Source organism: Camelus bactrianus, chromosome 1 (assembly GCF_048773025.1).
Source record: "Camelus bactrianus isolate YW-2024 breed Bactrian camel chromosome 1, ASM4877302v1, whole genome shotgun sequence".
NCBI classification, from domain to species: Eukaryota; Metazoa; Chordata; class Mammalia; order Artiodactyla; family Camelidae; genus Camelus; species Camelus bactrianus.
In genome coordinates, this window is record NC_133539.1 from 9,847,672 (window position 1) to 9,874,645 (window position 26,974).

General features: G+C 48.9%; 1 protein-coding gene across 1 annotated transcript in view; it reads right to left on the bottom strand.

The window, feature by feature from the left end:
* Nucleotides 1–26,974, bottom strand: part of ITSN1 (intersectin 1) — a 189,631-nt gene that overhangs the window by 15,494 nt on the left and 147,163 nt on the right. Inside the window, exons 29-33 of the mRNA XM_074360306.1 lie at nt 14,940–15,061; nt 13,033–13,139; nt 7,596–7,779; nt 5,722–5,820; nt 1,336–1,503 (exon numbers count right to left, since the gene is read on the bottom strand). Of these exons, the coding sequence (XP_074216407.1) occupies nt 1,336–1,503; nt 5,722–5,820; nt 7,596–7,779; nt 13,033–13,139; nt 14,940–15,061 (680 nt within the window). The remainder of the gene's footprint in view (nt 1–1,335; nt 1,504–5,721; nt 5,821–7,595; nt 7,780–13,032; nt 13,140–14,939; nt 15,062–26,974) is intronic.

The window sequence follows — 26,974 nt, forward strand, 5'->3', positions numbered from 1 at the left end:
GGCCAGGCTAACACTGAACCCATATGAATTGGCAACAGTATTTGCAGTTCTCTATCTTGAAACAAGAATGCCTAAGACAGCATCTACTTGAAACTTTATCACTGGTGTGTCTAGATCTGGGCCAGGGAACAAAAATCAACATGCCCCCTTTCCATGGTGGTGAACCCTAACTGTACAGACAAAACAAAAGCTGGTGGACAAAAGCCAGGAAAGACCATCACTAACGAAAGAAAACAGTCTATTTCAAACAGTATATATAAGCCACAAAAAAGCAAATGACAAGACTTTACTTTATCCTGAATGTTTTAAGATGAAGATCCAGGCCTCACTAAGTCCTGTGACTGCAGCTGTGAGGCTCAGAGAAGGGCCCCTTTAAAAGTGCGTGGTGGCATTTCAGCCTGCCAGACTCAGGAGCTGTTCAGGTCCACTGTCTTTAGGATCAAGTTACTGCTCCTCAGAATGATACACAGCCCTTCCTTAAATCTGGTGACTTTAAGCTTCCATTTTAAAGGCTATGTGGGGTGCAGGAGACAGGAGATATACCCAGAGCCCAAGCGAGGGGAGGGACATAACAGGAGATTTCAAAGAGCTGGACCCTAGAGGAAGAATGACATGTAACTCAGCGCAGAAAGGATTAGCCCAAAAACTTGCTTGCTTTTGAACTTGGTATAAGTGGAGGGGGAAAAAATGCCCCTGAGAATTTGAAACCACAATGTAGCTCTCATGTAAGTTTACAGTCATAATTCACACCAGTGTGATCTATATTTAACTTAGGGTGATCCTGGTAGCAACGCTTGCAGGGGGAATACAACTTCAGACCTCAAAGATCTCACAGATAAAGTTCCAAGGACTTTATCACAATCAAAAAATCAAAGTACATACAGAGAAACAGCTCACAGTCAAAAATCAAAGTATACGATCAAAAATCAAAGTACATCCAGAGAAACAGATATGTGTGGTGAGAGCCAATAGTAGCAACAGACCAAAGAGTGAAACCCATAACTTTAGCTATTGGAATGATCAGATCTGAAATAGGCAGGACTATGTTTAACATGTGTTAGGAAATAAATGAGAAGCATGGCCTTTTGTGCAAGGAAAAAGACAAGAAAGAAACCAGCAGATTAGAGAATATAAATAGAACTGCTAGAAATGGAAAAGAAAATAATTGAAATTTAAAAACTCAGTATACGGATAAAATGGATTAGAAGCAGCTGAAGACAGAATCAGCAAACTGGAGGCTGGAGGAGAGAAAGACAATTCATGATTTTTCTCATCCTCCTTCAGACTGGCTGCCAAGCTGGTGGGAGAGGCCCAGGTCCCACCCTAAGGCACTACCTCAGACAAGCCTTCACACTGCACGTGGGCCTGGATCCACTCCAGCCGGTCCGAGTTCTCCTTCTCCCGCACCCCTTCGTTCACCTGGGAGCACAGCTCCTCCGCCTTCTCCAGGGCGTGCTTCAAGTGGCTGTGGTCCGGGTGGTTTTCAGGAGTGTTTTCCAGGATCTACATCAGAGAACAGAAGACAGCAGCCTTAGGCAGTGTGGGTGGGCTTGTCCTGGAGGGCCAGACTGAGCAGAAGCAGACACAGACCTTTCCTGAACAGCACCCACATGAGCAACTGCAGCTCTGAGCACCCACCTCAGCAATGACATGAAGAAAGATGGCCGCTCCTTGCTGGCAGGGGAACCTTGGGGAGCAAGGACTGCCACATGATTTATGTTTGGGGTATGAGGAGGGCCATGGCTGCAGCAAGGGCAATAACACATCCTGAGTGGATTTCTCCATATAGAATGGCTCTTTCCTGGATCCATGCACAGCTGCAGGCATCTGTGCACCTCTGGAACTGCATGCTAATGGGTGCATCTGCTCAAAGATGCATTTTTCTGGATAAATCATTCCAAGCTAATGGTTAAGATAGCCAGTTCTGGAGAAAGACCTCCTGGGTTTAAGTCCCTACTCTGCCACTGACCAGCTGTGATATGGGTCACTCACATAAACGTTCTGAGCCTCAATTTCCTCAAATGAAAAATGGGGATACTAATAGCACCTTCTTTACAAGGTGCTTTGGAGGACTAAATGGTTTGATACAAGGGAAGAACTTTGCAAAGTACCTGGCCCTTTGAAGGTGCTCAGTAAGTGACAGCAATTACCATCAGATTCTCAAAGGACTTTGAGGACACCAAAAACAAGCATCATGAGGAAAGACCCTAAGAATAAAGAATGACCCTCAGCCACCTTTGGAGTGGACCAGGAGGGTGTTGAGGGTGTACTTGCCCACATCTTGTCCACATACAAATAACTCAAGTGGGCCTTAGCCTGGATAATACCTTATCCTAAAGGTACACTTTGGTTTAAAGGCCTAAGTAAGCACCCAATTTGAGGAGAACGCCCAATCTGGGTCTGGTGCGTCCACCAATCATCTCCAAGCAACAGCCCCAACTCTGTGTTGATCCTGGCTGAACATTAGAATCCCTCTGAAAAACCCTAATGCCTCAACTCTGACCATATCAGGATCCCCAGGGGTGGGACTCAGGTATCAGAATTTTCTAGAGCTCCCCAAGTCTGAGGACCACTGTTCTAGACCAGGAGCCCACCCAGCTGAATGGTGTGAATTCATTTATTTTCTTTTGTTTCAAAATGAAAATAGGTTTATTGCTTTTCTCATTATAAGAGTACTACTGTACAATGTACAAAATTTAGAAAATTCAGAAAGTCATTAAAGAACCTAAAAAGCCACCCACAGTTTCCCCATCTGGAAATAACCTCTGTCTACATATTCATTAATGCACTCTGCCTGAATATAAATACATATAGATTTTAAAAAATAAAAATTGGATCATACTGCCGTACTACACTGTACCGTTTTGTACGTTGCTTCCTCCCCGCTTAGTAGCAGTTATAGCACATCATTTGATGTGCAGTTCATATGGATCTAGATCATCATTTTTAAGGATTCTATACTATGTCATTCTAAGGATAAACCACAATGCATTTAAACAGTTCCCTTCCTACAAAACTTCATGTTTCCAACACTTCAATATTCCTCTGATTTAGGATAAATTCCTAGAGATGGAAGTGCCGAACCAAAGAGAATGTGGAATTTGATGTATACATCACCCTCCCTCCCAAAGGCTGAACCAGTTTAGTTTTCACCAGCAACCTTGTCAACACTGGGGACTCACAATCTTTTCAATATATGCCTATCTGGCAAGCCAAAAGCCAAAGGTATTTTCTTGTTTTGTTATGCATTTCTTTTATTATCAGTGAATTTAAATTTTGTGTACATTTAGAACACAAGCACACTAAATGATAAAGTTAACATTGATATACTGCTTAGTATGAGCCAGACATTTTACACTTATTAATTCAGTTAATTTCCCACAACACTATGCAGTAGGTACTATTAGTGTCCTTATTTTACAGATGAGGAAACTGAGGCCCAGAGAGGTTAAGTAATTTGCCCAAGGGCACACAGTAGTGCTCCTGAGATTCAAACTCAAGCAGCCTGGTTCCTGACAACACATTTTTTACTGCTACTCTACACACCTCTCAAAAATGTCTGGTTATATGTTTTACCTATTTTTCTATTAAGGTATTTGTCTTTTTCTTTTCAAGTTGTAATAGTGCTTTACATGTATAGATAGATAGATGTATATTTCAGTATCTACTTACATACAGTTAAAATATGTTTACTCAGTTTATACCTGTCATTTGTCTTTTAATGTTGTTTATTCTATTTTTGTTACACAGAATTTTTAAGAAAACTGTTTATGCAAATAATATTAACATATTCTTGATATGCAGAAGTATAGAGAACAATTTTGCTCTCTCCCCTTCACTCTCCTGCCCCAGAGGTAACCGTGCCCAGACCTAAGGGCAACCATTTGTTTCCCTTTCGATGCTCCACATATATTTAATAGTGACATAGAGTTTCTCCTCAGTTTTGCAAAATGGACCATACTGTAGGATTGCTAGTGAAAAGTTTTTTTTTTTAATTTAATAGCACTTCCTAGATGTAATTCCAGCTAATAAATAAAAGTCTCTTTCATATACAGATTCACCACTTTAACTACTCTCCTTAATGAACACCTAGGTTGTTCCCAGAATAAGTTTTTTTTTCAAGTTGCTACAACTCCAAATTCTTTCAAGTTCTGTCTTTGGGGCCATGCTAAGAATTGCCCCACTTCAGTATTATAAAAAAAAAAAAATTTAGTCTTAGTACTTTTACAATTTTCCATATCTATCTTATAACTGGCCACCTTCTAAAATTCTCTTCTTAGTTTTCAGTTCATTCTCTTGGGTTCTCTCTCTAAAAGAGGGTAGCAATCGTGTTTTGGCAAATAATGAAAATATGTTTTTTCCTTTTTAATATTTATGCCTCTCAAATCTTTCCTGTTTTTGTTTTCCTCCCCACTGGCCAGATCTAGAACATCTATTTTAAAAACTTGTTTCCAACTTTAATTTGCAGTTAAATATTGGGGGAAGTAAAGAAAAGTGTTCAGTTAGTTGAATAGTAATTGTCAAGTTGGAGACAAGGAAACAGTAGGTTGAAAGTATCTTTCAAAACTAATTCTTTAACTCAGCCAGTGTGGCCACAGTGTATTCTGTGGGGTCGATGTGGGGTTGGACTGGGGAGGCAGCTTACACAGGAGGGAAATGTATTACATATAAGGGCATTCAGCAAATAAGTAAATATATGGAGGATGATGAGAGCCAGGCTTCTTGCAGAGAAGAGAATTATAAATACAGAAAGAGGGGAAGCTAGAAGAAATTCTGTGGTATTAGATTAGAGCAGGAAGTATTGGTGTGAACTCATGGGTTTTAATATATATTATAATATACATATATTGATGGCATTATAAATATGTTTGCACACATATATATGTAAATATGTGTGTATGAATATATACACATACATGTATTTCCTGACTCTACCAATGAGAGGCCTCAAAGGCAACAACACCCGCGTGGCAGTGAGCACATCAGTGTCCAGATCTGGGTTTCTAAATTCTCCATTCAAAAGAAGCGGATCTGAAACCTCTCTCCAACAGCTCTCCTCCCTGTGGTTAAAGAATCATGGGCTCAGAAGATGTGTAAGTCTGTTCACTCATTTTATAGGTGGGCACATTTTTTTTCTTTTCCTTTGATGTTGGCTTTCTTGAAGAGACAGGAGAATAGCAATCTAATATCAACAGAGAGTATCTCACAATGGCTTTCTGAAGGTGGGTGGTGGAAATTATATTCCTTTCTCTCTTTCTTTCTAGGAAACCCAAGGCATAAAGACACTACCCCTGAGAGGGGAGCATATAGCTCAGTGGTAGAGTGCGTGCTCAGCATGCACAAGGTCTGGGGTTCAATCCGCAGTACCTCCATTATAAATAAATTTTTAAAAACCTAATTACTCCCCTCCAAAAAAATAAAATTAAAAAATTTTAGAAGACACTACACCTGTATTAGGAAAAGAACTGAGCTCTCATGGTCCAGCCTATACAGTGGAAGCCGCTTGGTCACACAGCTGAAGGCTGTGTGTCACTAACTCTTTTCATGATAAACCAGCTTTTCTTTCTGAGTTAGCAAGCAGATGCCTCCCACAGCCTGTTGGTATATGATTTCTACACAACAGACACCAGGTGTGTTGGTGGGGGAGCCTGCCCATGACCCAGGATCCCTGACCTGCTGAGAAAGCATTTCTCTGCTTGAAAAGGCAAGACAGGTACTTACATTTTTAATGATCAGTGGGTATCTTGTTACCCGTTGCATAGGCTTCAGTATAAAACTAGAGAGTGGCATCCCCTTACAGCGAGGGTCCATGGCCAGTCTCTGAAAGGACAGTGTGTTTTGTTTTGTTTAGTGTAGTTAAGACATTTGCAAAATCCATTCAGCAACAACGTTATTTAGGGGCTCCCACCCGTCACATCATCACGTCATTTATCTGGACAACAACTGAGGAGCCTGGAGCTGGAAGGGCTGGACCGCTATCCTGGGCCAGGAGGAAGCTCGCTCCAGATGGAGGGTGGGAGCTGCCCGCGGATGTGACTCAGCCACAGGATTAACCCCTGCTCCCAGGACACGTGCTTCCTTACTTCCAGAAATGAGATTCTAGGTGCACAGAAAATCTTTCCTCTGGATATCTGCCGAAACTTTACAGCAGTCCCAGGAACAAGGAGTCACAAGACTATAGGGTCAGAATAAAAATTCCCCATGAGTCTCAGAGATGCTGGAAGGGTCGAATGTCACTGTCTGTTTCGGGCAAAGTCTGCATCTGCCGGAGGGAGCCCCAGGCAGGGCAGGGACAGCAAAGCTGAGACGTGAGGGCCATGTGTTTGTCTCCACCCTGGACTCCCTCTCTCTTTCTTTCCGCCACTTTTGTCATCCTCACTGGAGGGCAAGAGCCCTTCTACCCCAAGAAGGTGACCCCGGCTACAAGTCACAGGGGTTATATGGTGACAGTCAGGTTTAACTCCTTAGGAACGGGTTTAATGCCATGACCTGGGCCCCAAGCCCTGGGGCCTGTCCGCGCCTGAACCGGCTCCAGCTATGGACACCATTATTCCAGGAACATTTCGCAGCTGGCAAAAGCAGGTCAGAGTCCCGCAGGGACGAGGCAGGGAGAGGTAATGAGGGGAGGGGCGAGCAGGGGAGGGGTAACAAGGCCCCTCCCTGGGCTGGGGTCAGCATCTCCCTGAAGTTCAAGTGCATCCAGGGATGAACTCATCCTGCCTGCACCCAGGGAGGACCCAGCCCTTGGCTGGAATCCCAGGTGGCCTGTGGCACCCAGTAGCCCAGCTCTCCAGTCTCCAGCCCACCCTAGGCCTACTTCTCAGCCAGATTTCTCCCCTTAGAATGACTTCAGATGCCCCATTCATTGGATGGAAAATCAAGGCATTTAATATTGAGAAATGGGGAGAAAGAAAAAACACGAGATGCTGCGGCCAAGAAGGGACGGGACTTTCAGCTCACAGTGATGATTCCACAGACATGACGGCCAGCAAGGGCCCATCCCGGCCAAGGCCAAGTCCCAGGGCAGCAGGCTCAGCGTCTGGGAACTCCAGCAACATGAGGCCCACCTACCTCAGATGTCCCTTGGTGGACACATGGCTCTCCAGACCCTCGTTATCCTCCAAGGCAGAGGTCCTGGCATCCCACACTCAACCCCACAGCCTTCCCAGAGTTTGAGCCCATCAGAAAGAACCAACTTAGAGAAAAACCAAGGGTCCATCAATATTGCTGCTACATTGACTGTTTCCTTTGCAGGTGACGGGCAGAGACCAGCAAAGGAAGTGAGGATGCTTGGATTAAACACAATAGGAAACCTGAGACCCACCAGCCCTCCTGAGCCTGACAAATGAGGTGGAGGATTTAAACCAGTATCCAGATAACACCACTCCACACCTGGACAATGGATCAGAGCTTCCAGGCCACGGCTGGCCCCTCCTCTCCAAGCCCACCCCCTTGGTCTCAGCCACACTCGCCAGTGAGGGCCAGCCTCCCGTTTTTCAGCGAAGATCTCGGCCCTTGTTGGCCTGCAGCAGGAACGTACTGCAGATGTGCGAGCCAGCCCCTCGCAGGGACTCAGCTCAGCCTGGGCTCCTTACTTTGACAAACTCCTTGAAGTCCGGGGCCTCGTCTGTCTTCTGCTGGATCAGGGCAGCCCCGTTGAGCTGGCAGCTGCAGAAGCGGATGTAGGGCTGCATGTGCGGCAGCTGCGCTGTCAGGATGTCCCCGATCATCTTCACCGGCATCCTCTCCCCGGACATCTTCTTGCGCACTCTCAGCGCTCTGCGCGGAAACACGAGAAGTGAGCCCCCCTGCCTTCGCGCTCTCCGACAGTGACACGGAGCACTTCCAGGTGGGACAGAAACAGAATGTGTGTGAGGGGCACAAACCCAGGGCCACTACAGGGTCTATGTGGGCGACAAGGAACAGAACAAGCGATGAGTCTAGCGCTACAGAGAGGTCTCACTGGGGCATCTTTCTTTGACCTGATGGCTGTTTGCTGGCTCTTAGAAAGAAAAACTTAGAAAAACAAAACAAAACAAAAACTCTGCTGAACAAGTCAGCATAAAAAACAATTTTTCTTCTTTTTTCTGGAAATATATGGGCTCCTTTTTTAAATAACTCAGACAGGGCTCCTGTGTGGCTGTCTTGCTTTATGGAGTAACCATCCAGGTTGGTAGGACCCCAGCACTGAATCTGTTTCCAGGGCCAGTGCTGCCCAAGGGAAGCTCCTGTTGCCAGGGGCCATGCAGGCTCATTTTCAGACTAAACAAAATATAATTAAGAGGGTAAATCAACTGCCACAGGAAAATAATTCCTTTGTGTTCACGAAAGCCAGGTATAAATGATTGTCTGAACCCTCCATGCCGTTCACTGCTTCCTGGCTGTGGCTAATTTGAAATGGACTGGATTAAGAGGAGTTCTGAAGAGAGAGGTCTATTCATATGATAATAGGTCCATGGATCCAAACAATTTATATCCTGGAAGCCAAGAAGGGATAGCAATGTACTATGAGGGCAGGATGACAACCTATGAGGCTGTGGGTGTGTTCTGCCTACCCTAGTGATTACAGATGATGGATGGATGGATGGATGGAAGGAAGGAAGGGATGGAATGATACAGATTTTAACATAAGGCTGGGAGGATGTCACTGTGAATCCTTTTGGCTGCCTTCATGGTCATGGGTAGGGTTAAATAATTCTAAGGAAACTCTGCAATCTTAGTATTAGGCTCTAAAAACTTCAGATCACTTTATTTTCTTTCTTCCACATTTGTGGTCAAAGAAAAAGATCTTTGGAACCGATCAGGCAAGCCAAGGAGAGAAACTTTAGGGACAACACATTATATGGTCTGAACAATTAGCGATTCCACCTATGCCCTTGCAGGGAGAGGTGTTGTCAGCACTGCATACTTGGGGTGTGCAGAATGGTACCTGGTACCCCCAGGATGGCCAGGTGGCCACTGCCCACTGCAGGGGCCAGTGTAAAACATCTCCTTTGTAGAAATTTGCTCAAGGGTGTTGCTGCCACCAATTCTGGGGAACGAGAGCTCTGAATAACCATGTTACAAACTTGCTATGGATGGAAACAGGAGGAAATTCCATCATTCCATATTTTCTAGTGAGGAGCAACACAATCTCTATGCAAGGATAAAAGTACTTTCACTACCCACTCTCTCCTTTTTTTTTTTTTTTTTTTAATGATAGGGTGACAAGAAAAAGGGAAAAGAAAAAAGACCACACACAGATCATCACTGTCATGAGGAAGTTAAACCAGTTCCTGGGTTCTGGAGGTCCACACTGTAGACTTGAGTGGTCCAACCAGGAGGTAGACCTAAAATCAGTCCCCTGCTATGGACCAGGCGCCTGTTAGGTTCAGCTTTTGGGATGTTTTACTGCACAGGTGAGGCTTTTGAGGACTGGGCTTGAATGGGTTGAAACGGGGTGTCTCTAGGTTCAGGGATAACATGACTATGTTGCTGTCGACACAGCCCCACCCTTTGGTGAGCTGATTTGTAACCTAATTAAAGGTCTACAGATTTAGGACCTTGAACTGTGGTAATAATCAATCAGCTAATGAACACATCAGAGCACTCAAGGTTTGCTGAGTGAATACATGCCCCTAACCCCCTGAAGTCCACAGATCAGGTGACGGTCACAAGAGCCGGTATTTATGAATGTGTCCTGTGTGTCAAGCACTTTTTTTAAACGTGTATTATTTATTATCCCTATTGACTGTTGGGGAAACCAAGGCACAGGAAATCGAGTATGGCCTGGCCAGAGTCACACAGTGACAGAGGCAGCCTGGGAACCCAGGGGGTCTGACTCCACGCCCCGCCCCGCCCCACCTCCACCACTCTGGCATCCTCCCCATCCTCACTCCGGGCAAGTTTCTCTCCTTCCAGTTTCCACCGCCCCTCTGCTCTTCCCTCTCTGCTGTCTTTCCTCTTCATTCCTCGGCTCACCATCCTTCCCTCTCACCCTTCCCACTCCCAGCCAAAGCCCCTTTCTTTCTTCCTTCTCTCACCCTGACTTTACCCCCCAAGATATTTTTTACTTTTTATTTTTCTTTGTTTTTCTGCTTAAAATAAAATTGTGTCTATTCTTCTTAAGTTAAAAACAAAGTAAGGCAGATAGTTTATACTTAAGAAAAGGTCTCTTGGTTTTTTTTTTGAGGTTTTTCATTTCTTTTTTTCTTTTTCTTTTTCTTTTTCAAGCAAGGAGGCAGAAAAAGATCTTAATTTTAAAAAGAAAAGAAAAAACCACTGCCAGCACCTGGGTTTGCGGGGCCCAGTCTCATTTCTGCATTCCTTCTGTTATCACTTCTAACAGCTGCCCCTAGCTCTTAATTTTAAAAGGTCCTAAATCCTTCTGCCCTACTCTGCTTATTAAAAGCAAGTTTCTCAGCTCTCTTCTCCCAGGTAAGAGAGTCAACCATCCATTCTAACCCCCAACTAGAGACAGCATTAGTAGGAAGTTCATGTGCCCTTTTATGTTTCTTTTATTTATTTCTTTTTTATCTGTTTAATAAATCCTGTGTCCCCTGTAAGTACAAGGAGTCACTGGCCCCTGGATCAGGAGTGGCAGGTGTATGGCTGCCCACTGTGGCCTTCCAGGGAGAGCTGCCTTAAATTCTTTCCCTCCACAAGTGCCTCCCTCTTCCAGCATGCCAGGAGCCCTGTATCTTCCCGTCGTTGAGGTTAGTCTTTGCACGAAGAAATGGAGCCTATGTAGCAAAATTGTATAATCTACAATATGGGCACTCACCATACAATTTTTTCCGTTTTTCTGGAAAGAAAAATTTTCTGGTTGAAAATTTTCATAATATGTTGAAAAGAAAAAGAAAAAGAAAGAGAAAGAAAGAAAGAAAAGAAAGAAAGAAAGAAAGAAAGAAAGAAAGAAAGAAAGAAAGAAAGAAAGAAAGAAAGAAAGAAAGAAAGAAAGAAAGAAAGAGAGAGAGAGAGAGGGAGGGAGGGAGGGAGGGAGGAAGGAAGAAAGGAATAAAGAAAAGAAAGGAATAAAGAAAAGAAAGGAATAAAGAAAAGAAAGGAATAAAGAAATCTAGTCCCCAGAAGGCCCCAACTACATATTTTATCTGGCAGATGAAAAGATCAGCCAAACTAACCAATCAGATCGAAGGGGCGGAGCACTAGGACCCTATGATGGGAGAGGGGCGGTGCCCGTGTCCTTTGTGATTGACAGCTGCCCGCTGTACACCTGATCTCCTTACAGATCCGAATGACCCTGCACGCTAGACAAGGCAGGTGCCATGACGGCCATTTTACAGGTTCTAAAACAAAGGGCTAGAGAGTTATCTGCCCAAGGTAACTGCCCAAAACAAGTTAGAAGGCACTGGAGCCCGGATAGAAACTTGAGACGTCTGCCACCTTCTTTCCATTGGGGATAGTGGGGGGAGCAGAACAGGGCGGAACCCCTAGCGGGACCCTGGGCATCAGCCACAGAGCAGCCCGGGGCTCCGATCACTTTCTTTGTTACTTTAGACAAGTCACTCAACTTCTCTGAGCCTTGTTTCCGCAGCTGCAAATGCGCTCTCAATTCCTACTTCCAGGGCCGTGGATTACATCAGAGCTAATGGGAGGAAGGGGCACGCAGGCCTGGCCCCGACAGAGCTCAAGAAAGGGGCTTCTGCTTCCCGGACAGGAGCAGCAGGGAGGGTTAAGAGTGCGAAGACAACGGAAAGGTACAGGGAGCCAGCAGCGCAGTTTACCTCCGGCCAGTCCTCACAGCGCGGGGCTGGGCGGGGCGCTCAGGGACATCAGACATCTCCCGCCTCCCCACGCCCCACGTAGACGCCCAAGGAGAGCAGTTTTTACTTGCAGGGATATTTTGAACAGAAAAGCTTTGCGTTTGTTTTAAAACAAGTTTCTCCAACACTTTAGGTTTAGTACTTGTAGGTTCAGGCTTAACTAACCCAATAGCCCCCAGGACAAGACAGCCTCTCTCCACGGCAAGAGTGGGGTGATCGCTTCACCCCAGGGTGAATAACAGAAATACCTTCTCTACACACCCTCACTGGGGTCATCTTTGAGTACTTGCCTTCTAGAACACACAGAGAGAAGACATTATATTTTTTCTTCTCATCCATTGCTCTGAACCTCTCTCTCCATCCCTTCCTCCACTCCCAAACACACTCCGGAAAGTGAGGACCTGAAATTGCTTTATAAAAACGCAGGGACCACATTTAGGAAATAGCTGCTTCCCAGTTACATGGACCCAGAGATGAGGGATGGACGCAAGTTCACTGGGCCTGAGCTTCCCCAGCTCCCAGTATCACCATGGACTTCATCTCTAGCAAGAGATGTGATACTGAGGGCCTGCTGGACATGGAATTGAAGGGGTTTTATTTTGGGGTTTTTTTTTGTTTGTTTGTTTGCTCTTTTGTTTTTAAGAACTGGAAAGGCCTTTGTGAGGATGTAGTCCAATCCCTTCATTTTATAGGTGGGGAAACAGGATGGGCAGTGAATTGGGCCCCAAACCCAGGTCTCTTGACTCCTGGCCCATCAGCTGCCTCAGAAAACTTAAAAAGGCATAAAATATCTACTGCTCCAGGCCAGCTTCTCAGGGGAGGATCCTGAGAACTGCCACTGACCGTGGGTGTGAACAGCTCCACTGTTTTCAGTCTTCAGGAGTCAAGAAAGTCTCAGTAATCCCCCAGTGGAACCTGAGTCTGAGGGAAGGCGCTGGGGGCTGAGGAGGGGGCTGTCCCCACCCCGGTTGGAGCTGGCCAGCGATCCAGAGCCAGGATCTGCCTAGCTCTGTTCATTCTAGAACCACAGTAAAAGCATGAACTGGGATGCTGAGCAATTTATTCTCCTCGGTGAAAAATTTGGGGTGCATTTCCAAGAAAGAAAGCATCAGGGTGAAAAAGAGTGATGGTGCTCGTAAGTGGAAATGAGGGAGAACGGCAGGAAGGAACACAGGGCGCATGCAGAGAGGGGCACACGGAGGACCACGCAGGAGCTAGTGTGTAAGGGCGGCGGGCAGGCGAGGCGGGGGATTAGCAAGGAGAGGCTTACTTCAGTAGTTTGATATTACACATAATCAGCTCCTTCCAGTTAACAAAAATCATAGCACCCTCTTTTTCTGTCAGCAGCTCAGACTCCATCAGGGGTTTCTGAAAGATCTACAGATGCAGAAAACGAAGCAGTTCAGAAAGCAAACAGTTAGCTTGAAACTCAAACACACGCACACACTGATCTGTTCAGAGCGATGGGAGGGACCAAGGCATCTGCAGCTTTGCTGGGAGGCCCAGGAGCTGCAGTTTTGAAGCAGGTGGTCCCCCCTCTGCCTGGGGACGTTGTTGGGGGGGTTCCATCAGGTCCACACTGTTTCACCAGGAGTCCCACTAAATTCTGGAGGACAGACCTCAACTCCACCAGGATTCAGCGGTGGAACTGGACAAAAGCACTCAGGCTCTCACCTGCCACAGTGAGGAAAGGGGCACAGTGGAGAAATGGGGGGCTGAGAGAGGTACGAGGTGGGGGTGGCTCCCGCATCCCTGCCCCCAGCTGCACAGACAAGTCTTGGGAATTCCAGGGGAGCAGCCCAGGCACCTGGGCCTCCAACTAGCAGCCTTGGGGCAACAGACTCCACTGCTCTGCCCTGAGCCTGGGCTGGGCCTGGGACAGAGCCAGCACGAGCACGCCCAGTTCAGGGGTGGGCGTGGCTCCTCTCCTGGACTCCAGGAAATAAAGGAGCCCCCCTGATCTCTGGGTGGTGGAACAACTCGCAGTAAATCACAGATCTCAGCTGAGCCCCACATGGTGAGCCCCTGCCTAGAAAGAGGCCGCATCTGCCATTGGAGGCCAGGCGTTCTTTGGAAGGTTCCTTAGGGATGGGGACAGCCTGTCTTTAAAATAAACTGGCTGGACCGAGGCCGATCCCTGGGAGCCCTCGTCTCATGAGTCCGTAGCTGATGTTGATCCTGGCACACACCTGGCCACTGCACAAGGTGCCACATCGAAGGGGGTGACACTCATATCCTAGACACCCGAGACTGTATCTTTAGTGACAGTCATGTGTCTTGAGAAAGGGGCACTGTTTTGCACCAATGCTTCCTAAGTGTTAATGGTGGCCTTGGGGGCTGTCAGCCCACCCTGCCTCCTGTACTCATGCAACACTGGGTCCCCGAGCCATGTCTCTCCCGGTTGTGAAGACAATCAGAGGAGGTGGTTTCACACCTGCTGTGGGTGGGAGGGGTCCCAAACTTATCACAGTACTTTGTAAACTGTTGGGTGACTCTGACGTCCAGCTCTGCAACCCCCGGTTTCCTAATATGACAGCCTCCCATATGTGTGGACCAAATGCTTCCTGAAAAGCAAGGGTTCCCAACTCTGCATCTCCCCATCCTCTGGACCAGGTGCCCAAGGCCCTTCAACAGCTCCCTGGAAGGAGAGACAAAACGAGGCATCATCTAGGACGGAGGGCACACAGGACCCCAGGAGGAAACATCTTCATTCTCTGCAATAGATTTTTCTGGAGGGAGGGGGTGATACGTAGCACGAGGAATAATCAAGATATCAGCCAGGGGGCTGCCATTTTCAGATGCTGCCGCCCCTGAGGACCAGGGAGGTGATGGCACTTCCTCTGCAGCATCAACTAGTTGGTGGCCGAGCAGCAAGTTCTCTGAGTGGAGCCCGACTCCCACTGCACAGCCCGCATGTCTGTTTCTGTGCACCCCTCATGGGATCATCTGTCCTTCGTCTGCAGAGATCCCTGGACACAGAGTTGGCCACGGATGAGAATATCACCATCTTCTCTTGGGTAAGACTCTCCTATGTGATTTACCGTCTAGATGGTCCCATGCATCAGAAAGCTTCTCACACTGGGAATCCAGACACAGGCCTCCTTGACAGCCTCCCCCACCCCACCCTCTGCCAGGGCCCTGTCCCCACTCAACCTGGGCACCCGCAGTGGCCCTCACCTCTGTGACCAGCTGCAGGTCATTCACGTAGTTCTCCTCCGTGACAATGAGCTCGTGGATGTATCCCTGTCGCTTCCTCTCAGTTGGGGTCAACATATCCAGGAGATGTAAGTCTGAACACCCTGCAAAACACAACCATTAGGACAGTTTAGTCCAGGTCTGGGGAAGCCCTGTCCAGCTTCACAGGGAAGACCCCCAGGGTCCTCACGGCTGCCGGGCCCTGTGGTCTCACTCTAGTCAGACAGTGTTGTGGGTTGAATGCTGTCCCTTAAAAAGACATGTCCAAGTCCTACCCTAGGTACCTGCGAAGGTGACCTTACTTGGAAATAAAGGTCTTTGCAGATGCAATCAAATTAAGATGAAGTCATAGTCAATTAGGGTGGGCCCTAGTCCAATATGACTGGTGTCCTTTTATAAGAAGATGACAGAGAAAGACAGAAGGAATGCCGTGTGACGACAGAGGCAGAGATTAGAGTGACGCATCTGTGAGCCAAGGAACGCCAGGGATTGCCAGCAGCATCAGGAGCTACAGGCGTGGAGCAAATTCCCCCCGGAAGCCTTCAGAGGAACGTGACCTTGACAAAACCTGGATTTTGGATGTCTTCCCACCAGAACTATGAGCAAATATATGTCTGCTGTTTTAAGCCACCCGGTTTGTGGTCTTTTGTTACAGCAGCCCCAGGAAACTAATACAAACAGAACACTCCAGCTTCATCAAAACCACTGAAATAGTGTTAAGAGAGAAGACTTAGTAACAATTGGCCAACATTTCCTGAGGGTTCACACCATGACAGGTGCAGTACCAGGAGTGGTACACGGACAGCTGTGTTTAATGCTCACATGGATACTACAATTTTCTCCATGTTACAGACGGGAAACTGAGGCTTAGAGGGGTTGCCTCACCCAGGGTCTCTCAGCTGGGTGGTAGTGAAGTCGAGATGAAACCCCGACACTTTGACCCCAGAAACTAGGCTCTACCCCAGATCACTACTGTGGGTCCGAGCTACAGGAGGCCATACAGTTACCCTGAGGTTGGTTTTTGGAGGATGAAGTGGTTATCCTGATGGGCCGGGGGCCAGGGCAGATGTGGGGCACATCCGGACAGTGATGGGCAAATTCTCTTGGACCAGGTGCTGCCCTGCACCCAGACGCTAACTCAAAACCCTGCAGGTGGGCAGGAAACCCCTCCAGGCGCAGACAGCCAGTCACCACTGCAGCCACAGGTACCCAGGGAGTGGGCTCTGCTGACTGAAATGGTGCACGCACAGGAGGTGGTACCTGCGCTGGCCTCTGCTCCCTTAGCTGGATATTTGGGATTTGCTTGCCTCAAATGTTTTCAGGTTATAGGCAGAGGCTGCCCCCTGACACAGGCACACTGGAATGAGGGATGGGGAAGCTTGGCTCTAGGCAGCACCTCTCATGCAGGCCTGGACCCACCTCTTCCAGACAGTGGGCCCTCCATCCCCGTCCATTCTATCAGGGGTTCTTTGTTTAATCACCAAAACCAGATGTGTAAAGTAGACTGGGAGGTGTCTTGGATGTAGGTGGGGGTGAGAGCTCTGAGTCCCATTCATTTGCTTTTCTCATCCCTTCTTCTCCCCACAAGGGGGCGCCATAGAGCACAGAGCAAAACCACCTACTGGAAACCAGTGGTTCTTAGACTGGGGTCTCCAGACTGGGAGCTTATTAGAAATGCAGATTCTCAGCCCCTGATGAATAGACTATGTGAAGTCAGGGCCTGGAATGTGGTTTAACAAGCTCTCCAGGTGACTTTTTAGGGATACTAAAGTTTGAGACGCCTGTTCTGAACTCTCAGGGGTTCCTCAGAGTTTCCATCTTCCCCCGAGAGAGTTTCTAGGCTCATGACTGATCTAGTCTAGACGCTGGAAGCTTCTGCAAATAGAATGATCCCTCTGAGTGAATGATATCACAGGCTTCTTGGTAAATGCTTCACTGCGCCAGAGATTAACTCCAAGCTGGGGTGCTTTAAGCCTCCAGTTTTGTCCCCTCCCCTGGCTAAATGCCCTTTCTAGAATGCTGTAGCTTCTCTTCCTGGGACAGGACAGTCCCAGGATGGGCAGATGGATGCTGGGGAAGCATCAAGGATGTGCCATCATTATGTTAACACCCTCCACACCCATCCATCCGAGACCTCACTCAAAGCCACTGCAGTGCAGCCAAACTGTAATTCCTCAGGGCTATGAATCTTCACGCAGGTCTGCAGACATTTCTGGAAACTGGGTCTTTGGCTCAGTCACCAGCTTGGCCCAGCTGTCCATCCTGTCTCAGTGCGTTGATTGTGTTTTATTAAAACAGTTGCGTTGACAGTGAATTCCAAGGAAGGAAGCAAGTCATGATTGCTCACTGGTTGGGCTGACCCAGCCTCTGCTGAGCTGCTGCGTGAGCCCGGGTTGACGGGAAGCTGAGTGATGTTCCCAGTTTCTTTGTCTTTCATTGGAAAGCCACCCAGGAAACACTCTCGAGTTCGGGCAGAAAATGCCTGCCCTATTCTTGCCAAAGTTTCCTGTTAGTGAGTCCAAAGGCCCAGGACTAAGGCCATTTCTTGTTAAAGGGTAGAATATACATTGCATTAGAGATTTGTATGAACTCAGGGAAGTCTCCCCTGGAATTTTCAGTACATTCCTTTCTGCAGGGATATCAGAATATTGGTACAGAGAAGCAGTTCTAAAACTCACCTCACAAATACTGTGCAGTGACGTTTGCAGGTACACAAACATCAGGCTAGTAGTGGACACTGGTTGGATCAGTCTTCCGAACATCCCCATAGGTCACAATTTCCCTTGGAGAATCTGGTGGATGCTACAAACTCTTGCCCCAGAAAACATATGTGTACAATGCACACAATATACACACTCATTTTGCACACAATTTTATAGGGTTCACAGGCCCTCTTGAAGCTTGTTCATAGACCTCATTCATTCATTCATGTGACAAATATTTACTGATGTCCTACCACAAGTCTGGCACTAACTGTGCTGTGCGCTGCAGATTCATGGTGGAAGAAGAGAAGTGCCAGCCCCCTAGAGCATACAGCTAAGAACCCTGGAGTCCTCCGCTGGGGGCAGTATCGCGTCCCCCTCCCCACCTTCACCGCCACAGGCTGAAGATGGTACTGCGCCCCACCAGGTTGAGGCTTGCACTGCACCCACCCCCGCCATGTCCACGCTGAGAATGACTTCTTGGCTGTCGTAATGACTGGAGGTGGCTGCTGGAATTTGGTGGGCTGAGCCAGGACTCTAGATGACCTGCAATACACAGGACCGAGAGAGGCCCACCTCAAATGCCAATAGCACCCCACTGAGAAACGGGGACATTCCTAGAAGTGGACAACTCTGCAACAAGGATGGTGCACATGATCAGAGACACATAAAGTGACTAAGGAACCGGACACAAGGACCTGTGAGGAAAGATGACAGGAGCTGGCTTGTTTGGGACTTTAAAAGTTCATTCTTCTGAGTCTTCAAGATTTACACACTGTGGTTTTGAAGAAGCTCAGAGCCAGAGCAACTGCAGAAGGTCCAGGATGGATGTGGGCCATTGGTCCAACAATTCCAGGTGCCAGGGCCAGTTCAGGGTGAACTGAAAGTCTCCTGCTCGTGGGGGTTGGGGATTACGAGGAGGTTTGGGCAGCGCCAGCTTTTGTTCAGTCGACCCAGCAGGCTGAGAAGTTTGGGAGGCAGTGCTATGTGAGTCTGGGCTACTTGCCCCAATAAATTCCATCCTAAGTTGGCCCCCCTAAAAGCCTGCCTGGAGGCAGAGGGGTGGTCCAGGTGGCCTCTCCAGCACCCAGGACATAATGAAAAACAAAGATTTTGTGGGGGAGATTCGTCTCAGGATTATATGCCAATGATGTTGGCTTGGAATCATCTTTTTAGCTACTGAACTGACCCCATAGGATGCCGTTTTAAAAATTCTTGCTGGTGAATGCCAGACCAAGTGAACTATTAAAGACTTGAAACCGGCGCTTTGAACTCAAAAATATCCTTCCTTTGAAAATGTAATACTTAGAAAAACAAGAGAGTTTTAAAACTCCATTATTCAGAGCAGGGTAAATGGAAAAGACATTTCAAATAAGAGAGCTTTCTTTAGGGGTGGAGGGACGTGGTGTTTCTCTCCTTTGGGAACCAGAATAAACACAGTTTGTTGGCTTCCTTTCCCAGTGAAAAATGAGAGGGTAAAACACGGCAAATAAATTTCATGGACATCTCGGTGGGATGGAGGGGTTCTTATAACTAACTATAATCCACTCGCAGCTGAAATAATACTGCAAATGACTTCAGGCAGTTAAAAATGATCCCCAATTACAACCCACATAAAATTCCTAATCTATGTGCTGTCTCTTACAATTTTGTATAGTTAGACACATTTACAGAACAGAGAGAGCCACGGTGTCCCTCTGCAAGGATCTGAGTCTGGGCCACTGGAGAAAAGCAGGGGAAAATCTTACCCCAAAAGACCAGTCTTGTCTCCTCAGTGGGACACTCTACATATGAACAGCATAATCTAAATAAATTGCTTTATTACAAAAATCATGCGTGAACACATGCTTTCTATAAACAGTTCAAAAGATGCAGAATATTTAGAGTAAAAAGCAAGTGTTGCCCCTCTCCATACACCCAATCATTCCACTTCCTTTCCCAACAGGGACCATCATTTTTAAAACCAAACCAGGCCCCACAGCAAGCTGGCCACAGAGCAAAGCAAATAAACAGGACTCATTCCTGCTATGAAAGGGCCAAAATATACTGTAAGATGGTCAATAAATATGCATTAACTTTCCCTGAAGTCCAAGAGACACAGAAATAAGCAAGATAATGTCCTTGTCCTCAGGAAACTCACGGCGGTGGGGGAGACTCGACATGAAAATTAAATTCACAATAGCAAGCAATAAAGAACAGGCCTGCGGGCTGTGTGTGCCCATGGTGGAGGCTGCAGGAACTCAGAGGAGTTGATGCTCTCCATCCTGATGGAGGAAGCTTCTACGAGGACCTGGTCCTCCCTGCGCTGGGTTTCTACGTGGCCAGGGAGGATGGGGCCATTAGATTGGGGGTGTGGGGCCAGCATGCCAGGTGAATGCAGAGATGCTGTGGAAGATAAGGTGGGAAGCCGATTACAGGGGTTGTGATGCTGGAGGGATGGGAAAGGGCAATACAGAAGCTTGGGTGATGGTTTTCCATCTTTGAGGGAAAGGATCTACCGATGTCTCTGGGGACATTCAGCCCAAATCTTCCAGCTGAGTGGCCCTGGTCAGCAGGATACACATTAATGGGGCCTGTGGAGCTCTCATCCACACAGGAGGCTACTCCAAGTTCGGCCTGAATGTGGGAAACCATCCTTGCCGATTTGCAGTCACCTCGTAAAGGGCACCAGGCACCTTGTCATCAGTCTCCGAGACCTCAGAGTTGCAAATCCCTAAGACTGGATTGTTAGGGGGTGGTTAGAGAAGCCAGGTGGGCGCGGAGGCCTGTGGTGAGAGGTGGGGGACGTTCCACCTGATGGCACCAAAGACCCCCTGTGCGCTGCCTGGTGAGCCTGGCACCCTCTCCAGCCTGTCCTGGGACTCACCAGGGACTTCCACTCAGCTGCACTCAGTCATAACCCTGAAGCTGCAAACTGCCAGTGTGGTTTCCAGATATGCTTACATTTCTCCCAAGAAGGGGAACCCAGCCTACCTGGGCCACTAGGCAGTTTAATGACTGTTGAGATGTGGCAAAAATCAAATTATTCTCAGGAATAAGTCATCTCTTCATTTTGCATAAATAAGAATGTTCGTGAAACTAACATTGTAAACCAACTACACTTCAATAAAATTTTTTTTTAAAAAGAATGTTAGTAATTTTTTTAAATCAAAAACATATCAACCCTGGCTTTATAAGCGATGCTGGAATTCCTGGCGCTGTGTCCGATGCCCTATGGTATGCATTTGTTAGCTCCTTCCCGGCCCCGTTTATGTCTCTATCCTTATTTTTCTTTCTTTCTGAGTTCCTGCTTTCAATGTGCGCTATCCCACAGTATTTTTAGGGTTGTTAGTGGCAACTGTAAATAAATTCTTTGGGAACACAGGGTATTGGGTGTTAGAAGTCCAAACACATTTTTATTGCAATATGAGGGAGGAGGCAGTAGTTCTGACTAGATGGATCTGGGAATATTTTCCAGAGGAGGACAAATTTGAGTTGGACTTCATCAGGCAAATGTCAGGGTGGGGAGGAGGGAGGGATCCAAGCAGGGAGCAGTCAGAGAAAAGGGGGGTAAGGACGGAGTGGCGGAGCCAGGAGGCAGGTGAGGAAGAGAGAGAAGCAGATGCTGGGGCCCAGGGAGGAAGGCAAGTTGACACTGAATGCTTCTTCGAGCCACAAAGTTCCAAGCACCATAGTTCATGGACTCGTGGCATCCTCACCAATAATCCTACGTGGTAGCTTCTGCTGTTCATCTCATTGAACCAACAGGGAAACTGAGGCACAGAGAAGTTAAGTAACATGCCAAAGCCTCAGTTAATGAGGCGCAGAGGGAATCCGACCCCGGAGTTCTCATTCTTGACCACGGTGCCTCTCGCCTGGCTCGAAGGGAGGTGCATCAGTCAGCCGGGCTGCTGTAACAAAGTCCCACAGCCTAGGCGGCTTGGACCACAGAAGCTTATTGTCTCACAGGTCTGGAGGCTGGAAGTCCAAGATCAATGTGTCAGCAGGTCTGGCTTCTTGTGAAGCCTCTCTGCTTGGCCGGCCGTCTTCGCCCTGGGTCCTCCCACGGCCTTTCCCCCGCGTGTGCTCATCCCCAGGGATGCTTTGTGCCCACTCCTCCTCTTCTCATTCAGGACACCAGTCAGATCAGATGGGGCCCACCCTGATGGCCTCATCTTAACAACTTCTTTAAAGGCCCCATCTCCAAATACAGTCATAGTCTGAGGTCTGAGGAATAAGGGTAAGGGCTTCAACACATGAGTTTTGGGGACTTACACTCAGCCCCTAACAGGTGGGGAAGCGCAGTCAAGGAGGTTCTGAGCAATGCAGCGAGGCCTCTGGATTGTCATCTTCGGCTGCAGAGGAAGGGAAGGTCTGGCTGTATTTCAGGAGGATCACCGTGGCAGCCGTGCGGAGGATGGAGGAGGGCCGCGGCCGTCGAGTTTGGCTGAACATCAGAATCACCTAAGGAGCTTTTAAAAAGCCCAGTGTCCTTGCTGTAACCCAGACGAATCGGATCCGACCGGCTGGGGTGCACCCCAGGTGCCTGTAATTTGCAAAGCTTCCAGGTGGTTCTGACGCAGAGCCGAGTGAGGGCCATGCCATGAGAGGGAAGCTTGCCTGGAAATCAAGGCACTTGGTGTGAAAAGGGAGCAATTTAGAAACTGGATCTGTCCAGGCACGTGCAGGATGACAGTGGCCACAGCTGCTGAACCAAATCCAGCCCAAGGCGGGTCACTCAAGCAACTTGTCCAAGGGGTGTGATGGCCGTAACCACAGAATGCCGTCCTCCAAGGCCAGCCACACCCCAGGGCCCAGAGGACCTCCGATGCTCTCTTCCTGGAGGCCCCACTGCCACCACCTGACCCCCAACTCTAGGGCTGGAGCTTGAGAGGTCACTCTGTCCAGTGACCTCATTTTACAGATGGGACAGTGGAGTCCAGAGACATATGATGACTTCTTTGATTAGGAATAAAACCTTTGCTCTCGCTGTCTTGGGAAGTGAAGACACACAAGGAAACCATGAGCTTTTTAAAGGGTGGGCCTGAGCGTGGTCCTCATCCATGGCTCTCCCAGTCCATTCCTGGATGACCTGGTTGGGAGGACACTCCTGTTCTTGGAGCCGGAGGCTGGCAGGGGCGGGCAGCAGCCAGACTGGGTCAAGGCAGCTGGGTCTCCTCTGAAAATGACCTTGGCTGACCAGTCCCGGGGCAGCCCCAGCCCATGGGAGACTCTGGTCACCAAACCAGCTCTGGGCGGTCCACAAGGGCGGGTGTACTTCTCATCCCAAGGGAATTATCTTCACAGGCGTCTAAGGACAGCCTGCAGTCTCTCCTAACTTGGCAAACTGACCCCGCTGGAACACAAGAGACCACCTGAGCCCCGGGGCATCTCCTGCTCACCCTCAGCAACCGCAGAGATGTGCTCAGGTCCCTGCTTTCATGGAGATTCCATTCTAGTGGAGGGGAGACAGAAAACCAAATACAAGATAAATACGTGGTATTCAGGGCGGCATACGAATGATGAGTAACAGGGCTTATGGTTGATAAGCTCATTTCCTGTTCTAGGGTCTTCCCACGTGGATTTGTCTTTTCAACAGTGGTGCCTTCCCAAGCACAGCTGGTGCAGGGGTCGAGGCCACACACGGTGGGAGACTGGACACAGGATGCGTCCTTTCCCTCCAGCCTAGCTGGGAGGTAAGGAGTGAGCCTGCGGAACAACAGGAGGGCAGCACAGGACGGTCCGCCACCGAAACCTCCCGAGTAACGGCCATGAGCGAGCATCCTGGGTGACACACAAGTATGCGAGGCAGGTGTGCCCTCCAGTTTCTAAGAGGACAGGAAGACTGGGCATCATGCAAATTTAAGATACAAAGGGCGGTACCATCGCTACTTATTCGTGCTGCTACCATGTAGGTCTTCATGCACTAGAGCCTGGCTCCCAAGCAGCTCACAGCTTAATGAGACTGTCTGTGCATCAGTCTCCACCCACTCATCTTATGTATAATTAGTTAACTAAGATTCAGCAAGGAGCTCAGACATGGCAGGTTAGTGGAGCTGGCCAAGGCAGAGAAAGAAGGAGTGAGGTGGGCAGGCAGAGGTGGGGAAGATGGGGTGAGGGCATTCTGGTGTGATGACCAGTGGTTTCAGCTTGATGCAAGAATCTTGGAGAGGTGGTGAAGAGACATGATAGACAGAAGGTCTGGTTAGGGAAGGCTCAACAGTCAGGGCGGGGCTGGATGATGGGGTCCGTGGACCCCGAGCCCATGCACCACCTCCCACCGGACATGCAGGCACAGGAGTCCTGGGAGGAAGACAACTCTGGGAGGTTGAGTCATGGGATCTCCAAGGTGGGGAAAGGCTCCGTGCCTGTGCTGTCTGCACACCCAGGATGCCGCAGTGGGGACCAGTGATGAGAGTGGACCTTTCCATCACGTAGTATGGGGGTCAGAGGAGAAAATTTTCAAGAGAGCCAGTTGGAAACCCACTGGGGCAACAACAGAAGCCTGGACTTTTTGTCTACGGCCATCATGGCGACCTGAAAAGCAGCAGAACGAACTAGAAAGAACATCAGACCAGGATGCTGGGGACCAGCCCGGGACTTCACCTCTTCAAGCATCAGCATCTCCATCTGGAAGTTGGAGAGGCCATTGCCCCTGAACCCACAACCTCTTGTGATGCCGGAAACCTGGAAGGCTTTTAGATGACAGCAGCCACCTAACGGTGGTCCTGTCAGCACCTCAGAAAGGAAGGCCCTGCTTGAGGAAGGCTGAGCACAAATGGGCAAATAGGTAGGTACAAACGAGGAGAGGGCGGGGTGGGGGCTGCCGCACAGGCAGGAGGGAGCAGATCAAGCGGGGCCTTACAGAGCAACTGTAAGATGTGAGTCTCTATCCCACAAGGACAGGACTCCCCTGGCTGATTTTAAGCAGAAGTAGTTGGTTTTTAAAAATAGCTCTCCGCCCATGGCATGGAAAAGAGGCTGGAAGACGGCAAGCGTGGAGCAGATACCAGTTAGACTAGCGCATCCTTACGGGAGGAACAGGAGAAACTCATCCACCCTCAGGGCCTTTGCACTGGCTGTTCCTGGGCCTTAGATGCTCTTCCCCTTGATGTTTGCCTGCCAACTCCTTCCCCGCAGTCGGACCTCGACCCCGCATGGAACGTCTCCGGAGAGGCCTTCCCAGGCCCTCACATCTGCTCTAGCCCTGGCCCTCCGTCACGCTTGGCCCATTTCATCCACCGCTAACTGAAATGGTTCTGCTCCTTCGTCTGCTGGTGGCCTCCTCCTGCTCCTCCAGGCTTCCAGAGAGCTGGAGCCCTGCCTGCTGCTGTTCCACTGAGCCTCATCACCTGTTCCCTGTTTCTCAGCAGAGATTCTCAGGGAGCAACAGCAGAGAAGCTGCTTGCTGGAAAACACAGGCAGGCTAGCCTCACAAGCAGTGTCCTGAGCCTTTGACATGCGGAGCAGGGGAGAGGGGGTGGGCAGAGGGAGAGGACGGGCAGATGTACTTCTGCCCCTTGAGGATGGGGTGGGGTGGAGGTTCCTGCCGGAGATCACGTCAGCAGAGGGTGGTTACTGTGGATTCAGACGTGGGGCGTCCTTCCCACGGGGCCCTCAGAACTCCAAGGTAACGCCCCAGAGAGGAGGGGGCATCCTGGCTTTGCTTCCTCTGCTGGGGCAGATGGTAGGCCTTGTGCTCTGCTGGAGGCCCAGCAAACAGGAGCAGAGGTGTCCAAGGCCCAAAGCTCTGGATCCTGAGAACACGGCGGGGTGTGCTCCTGCGGAGGGGGTGGTGGGAGAGAATGAACTTCCAGTCCTCAAGCGTGCTGGGGGTGGCTGCTCCGGAGACGGCGCTTTGGAGAAGCACCACCATGTGACACACATCCCGTATCCAAGCTGCACGGTTGCTTTAAAAAACAGCGAGCTCCTGGCATGTTTGGGGGCTGAACATTCCAGTCTTTGCTGGCAAGAGAACACAAGGCCACAGAATGCAGTGATGAGAAATAAAGGATCCAGTGACTCAATGCCTGTGTGACAGGTTTATTGTGGAGCGCTGCATGGGCCTGCCAGAGCAGGCCACAGACGTGACATTTAAAAGCCTCGTGCATTCCGTTGGCGCTGTCGGCCTCCCCGCTGCCAAGCAGCCGTGTGAGACACGGGGTGGCTTTGCCAGCAGTTCAGCCGAGGATGTGCGCAAGTCCCGAGTGTCCCTGCACGTTTAGGGAGCACAGGAAGGCGTTGGAAAAAGCTGTTTGCTTCCACACGGGTGGGCCTCCTGCTAACAGAGAAGGGGCCCTGATTTGTGCACAAATGAATGAGGCGTCTGACAGTTTTAAGGGAAGCGGTCCAAATTTCTCTCTGAAATCTCCATCTGCAAAAGCATGTTTTCTGAAATGCTGCCTGGGTTTAATGCAAGAAAGCAGGAATCTGGTTAAATGGGTTCCGTGATGCTCACTGACTGGGCACAAATGCCCTTTTCTCCCCAGCAACAACGAGGCTAGTATCTACTGGGAGCTCGCTATCTGCCAGGCTCACTATCTACTACCTCTCCAGATGTAAAGGTGGAACCTGAAGCACGAAGAGGTTAAGTAATTTGCCCTCAGCCACACAACCCCCTGCTCTGAATCACCATCTTGCATGGCTTCCTTGCCTCTAACCGGGCCCAGGATACAGTCACTTTGATTGATCTCCAACACTTCCCTCTACTATCGTCCATGGGAAAATAAAATATTCCAAAATGTTAAGAGAAGTGAAGTCAAACATTAAACTGAACTTGTGGATAAGCTGTGTTATTCTATACGGCACCATGTTTTGCTGGCAGCCAAGAAATGAAAATTGAGAAGCTACGGTAACATGTGTTCTTAGGTTGGCAAAGAGCGAGGGCATCTCTGGTAAGCCTGTGCCTTTGGATAGTCCGCCTGCAGTCAGGGTGAGAAGGACTAAAGGTTGAGGAGACCAGCTGCATCCTGAGCTCATACGTTGAAAGGTGCAGCAACGCGCTGGGATTCTTCCCAACAGCTCCGAATTCCCACGGCAACCCCAGCGGTGGAGGGACCACACAAGGGAGGGGCAACTCACTGTCCATCTTTCCACAGATGCAGTCGCTGATTATGTGGAGGCAGGCGGCTCTGAGGCGCTGGCGGAGGTAGGGCTGTTCTTCTCAAAGGGCACCACGTGAAAGCGGACCAGCCAGAGAGTCTGGGAGCTGCCTTTGAGAATGTCACTGTAGCTCCCAGACCCTCCGCGTCCTCAGCTACAATGTGCAGGGCATGTGCCCAGTGCTCTTCAAGATCTCAACTTTATCGAATGATCTGGGGGAGCATCTCTGCACAA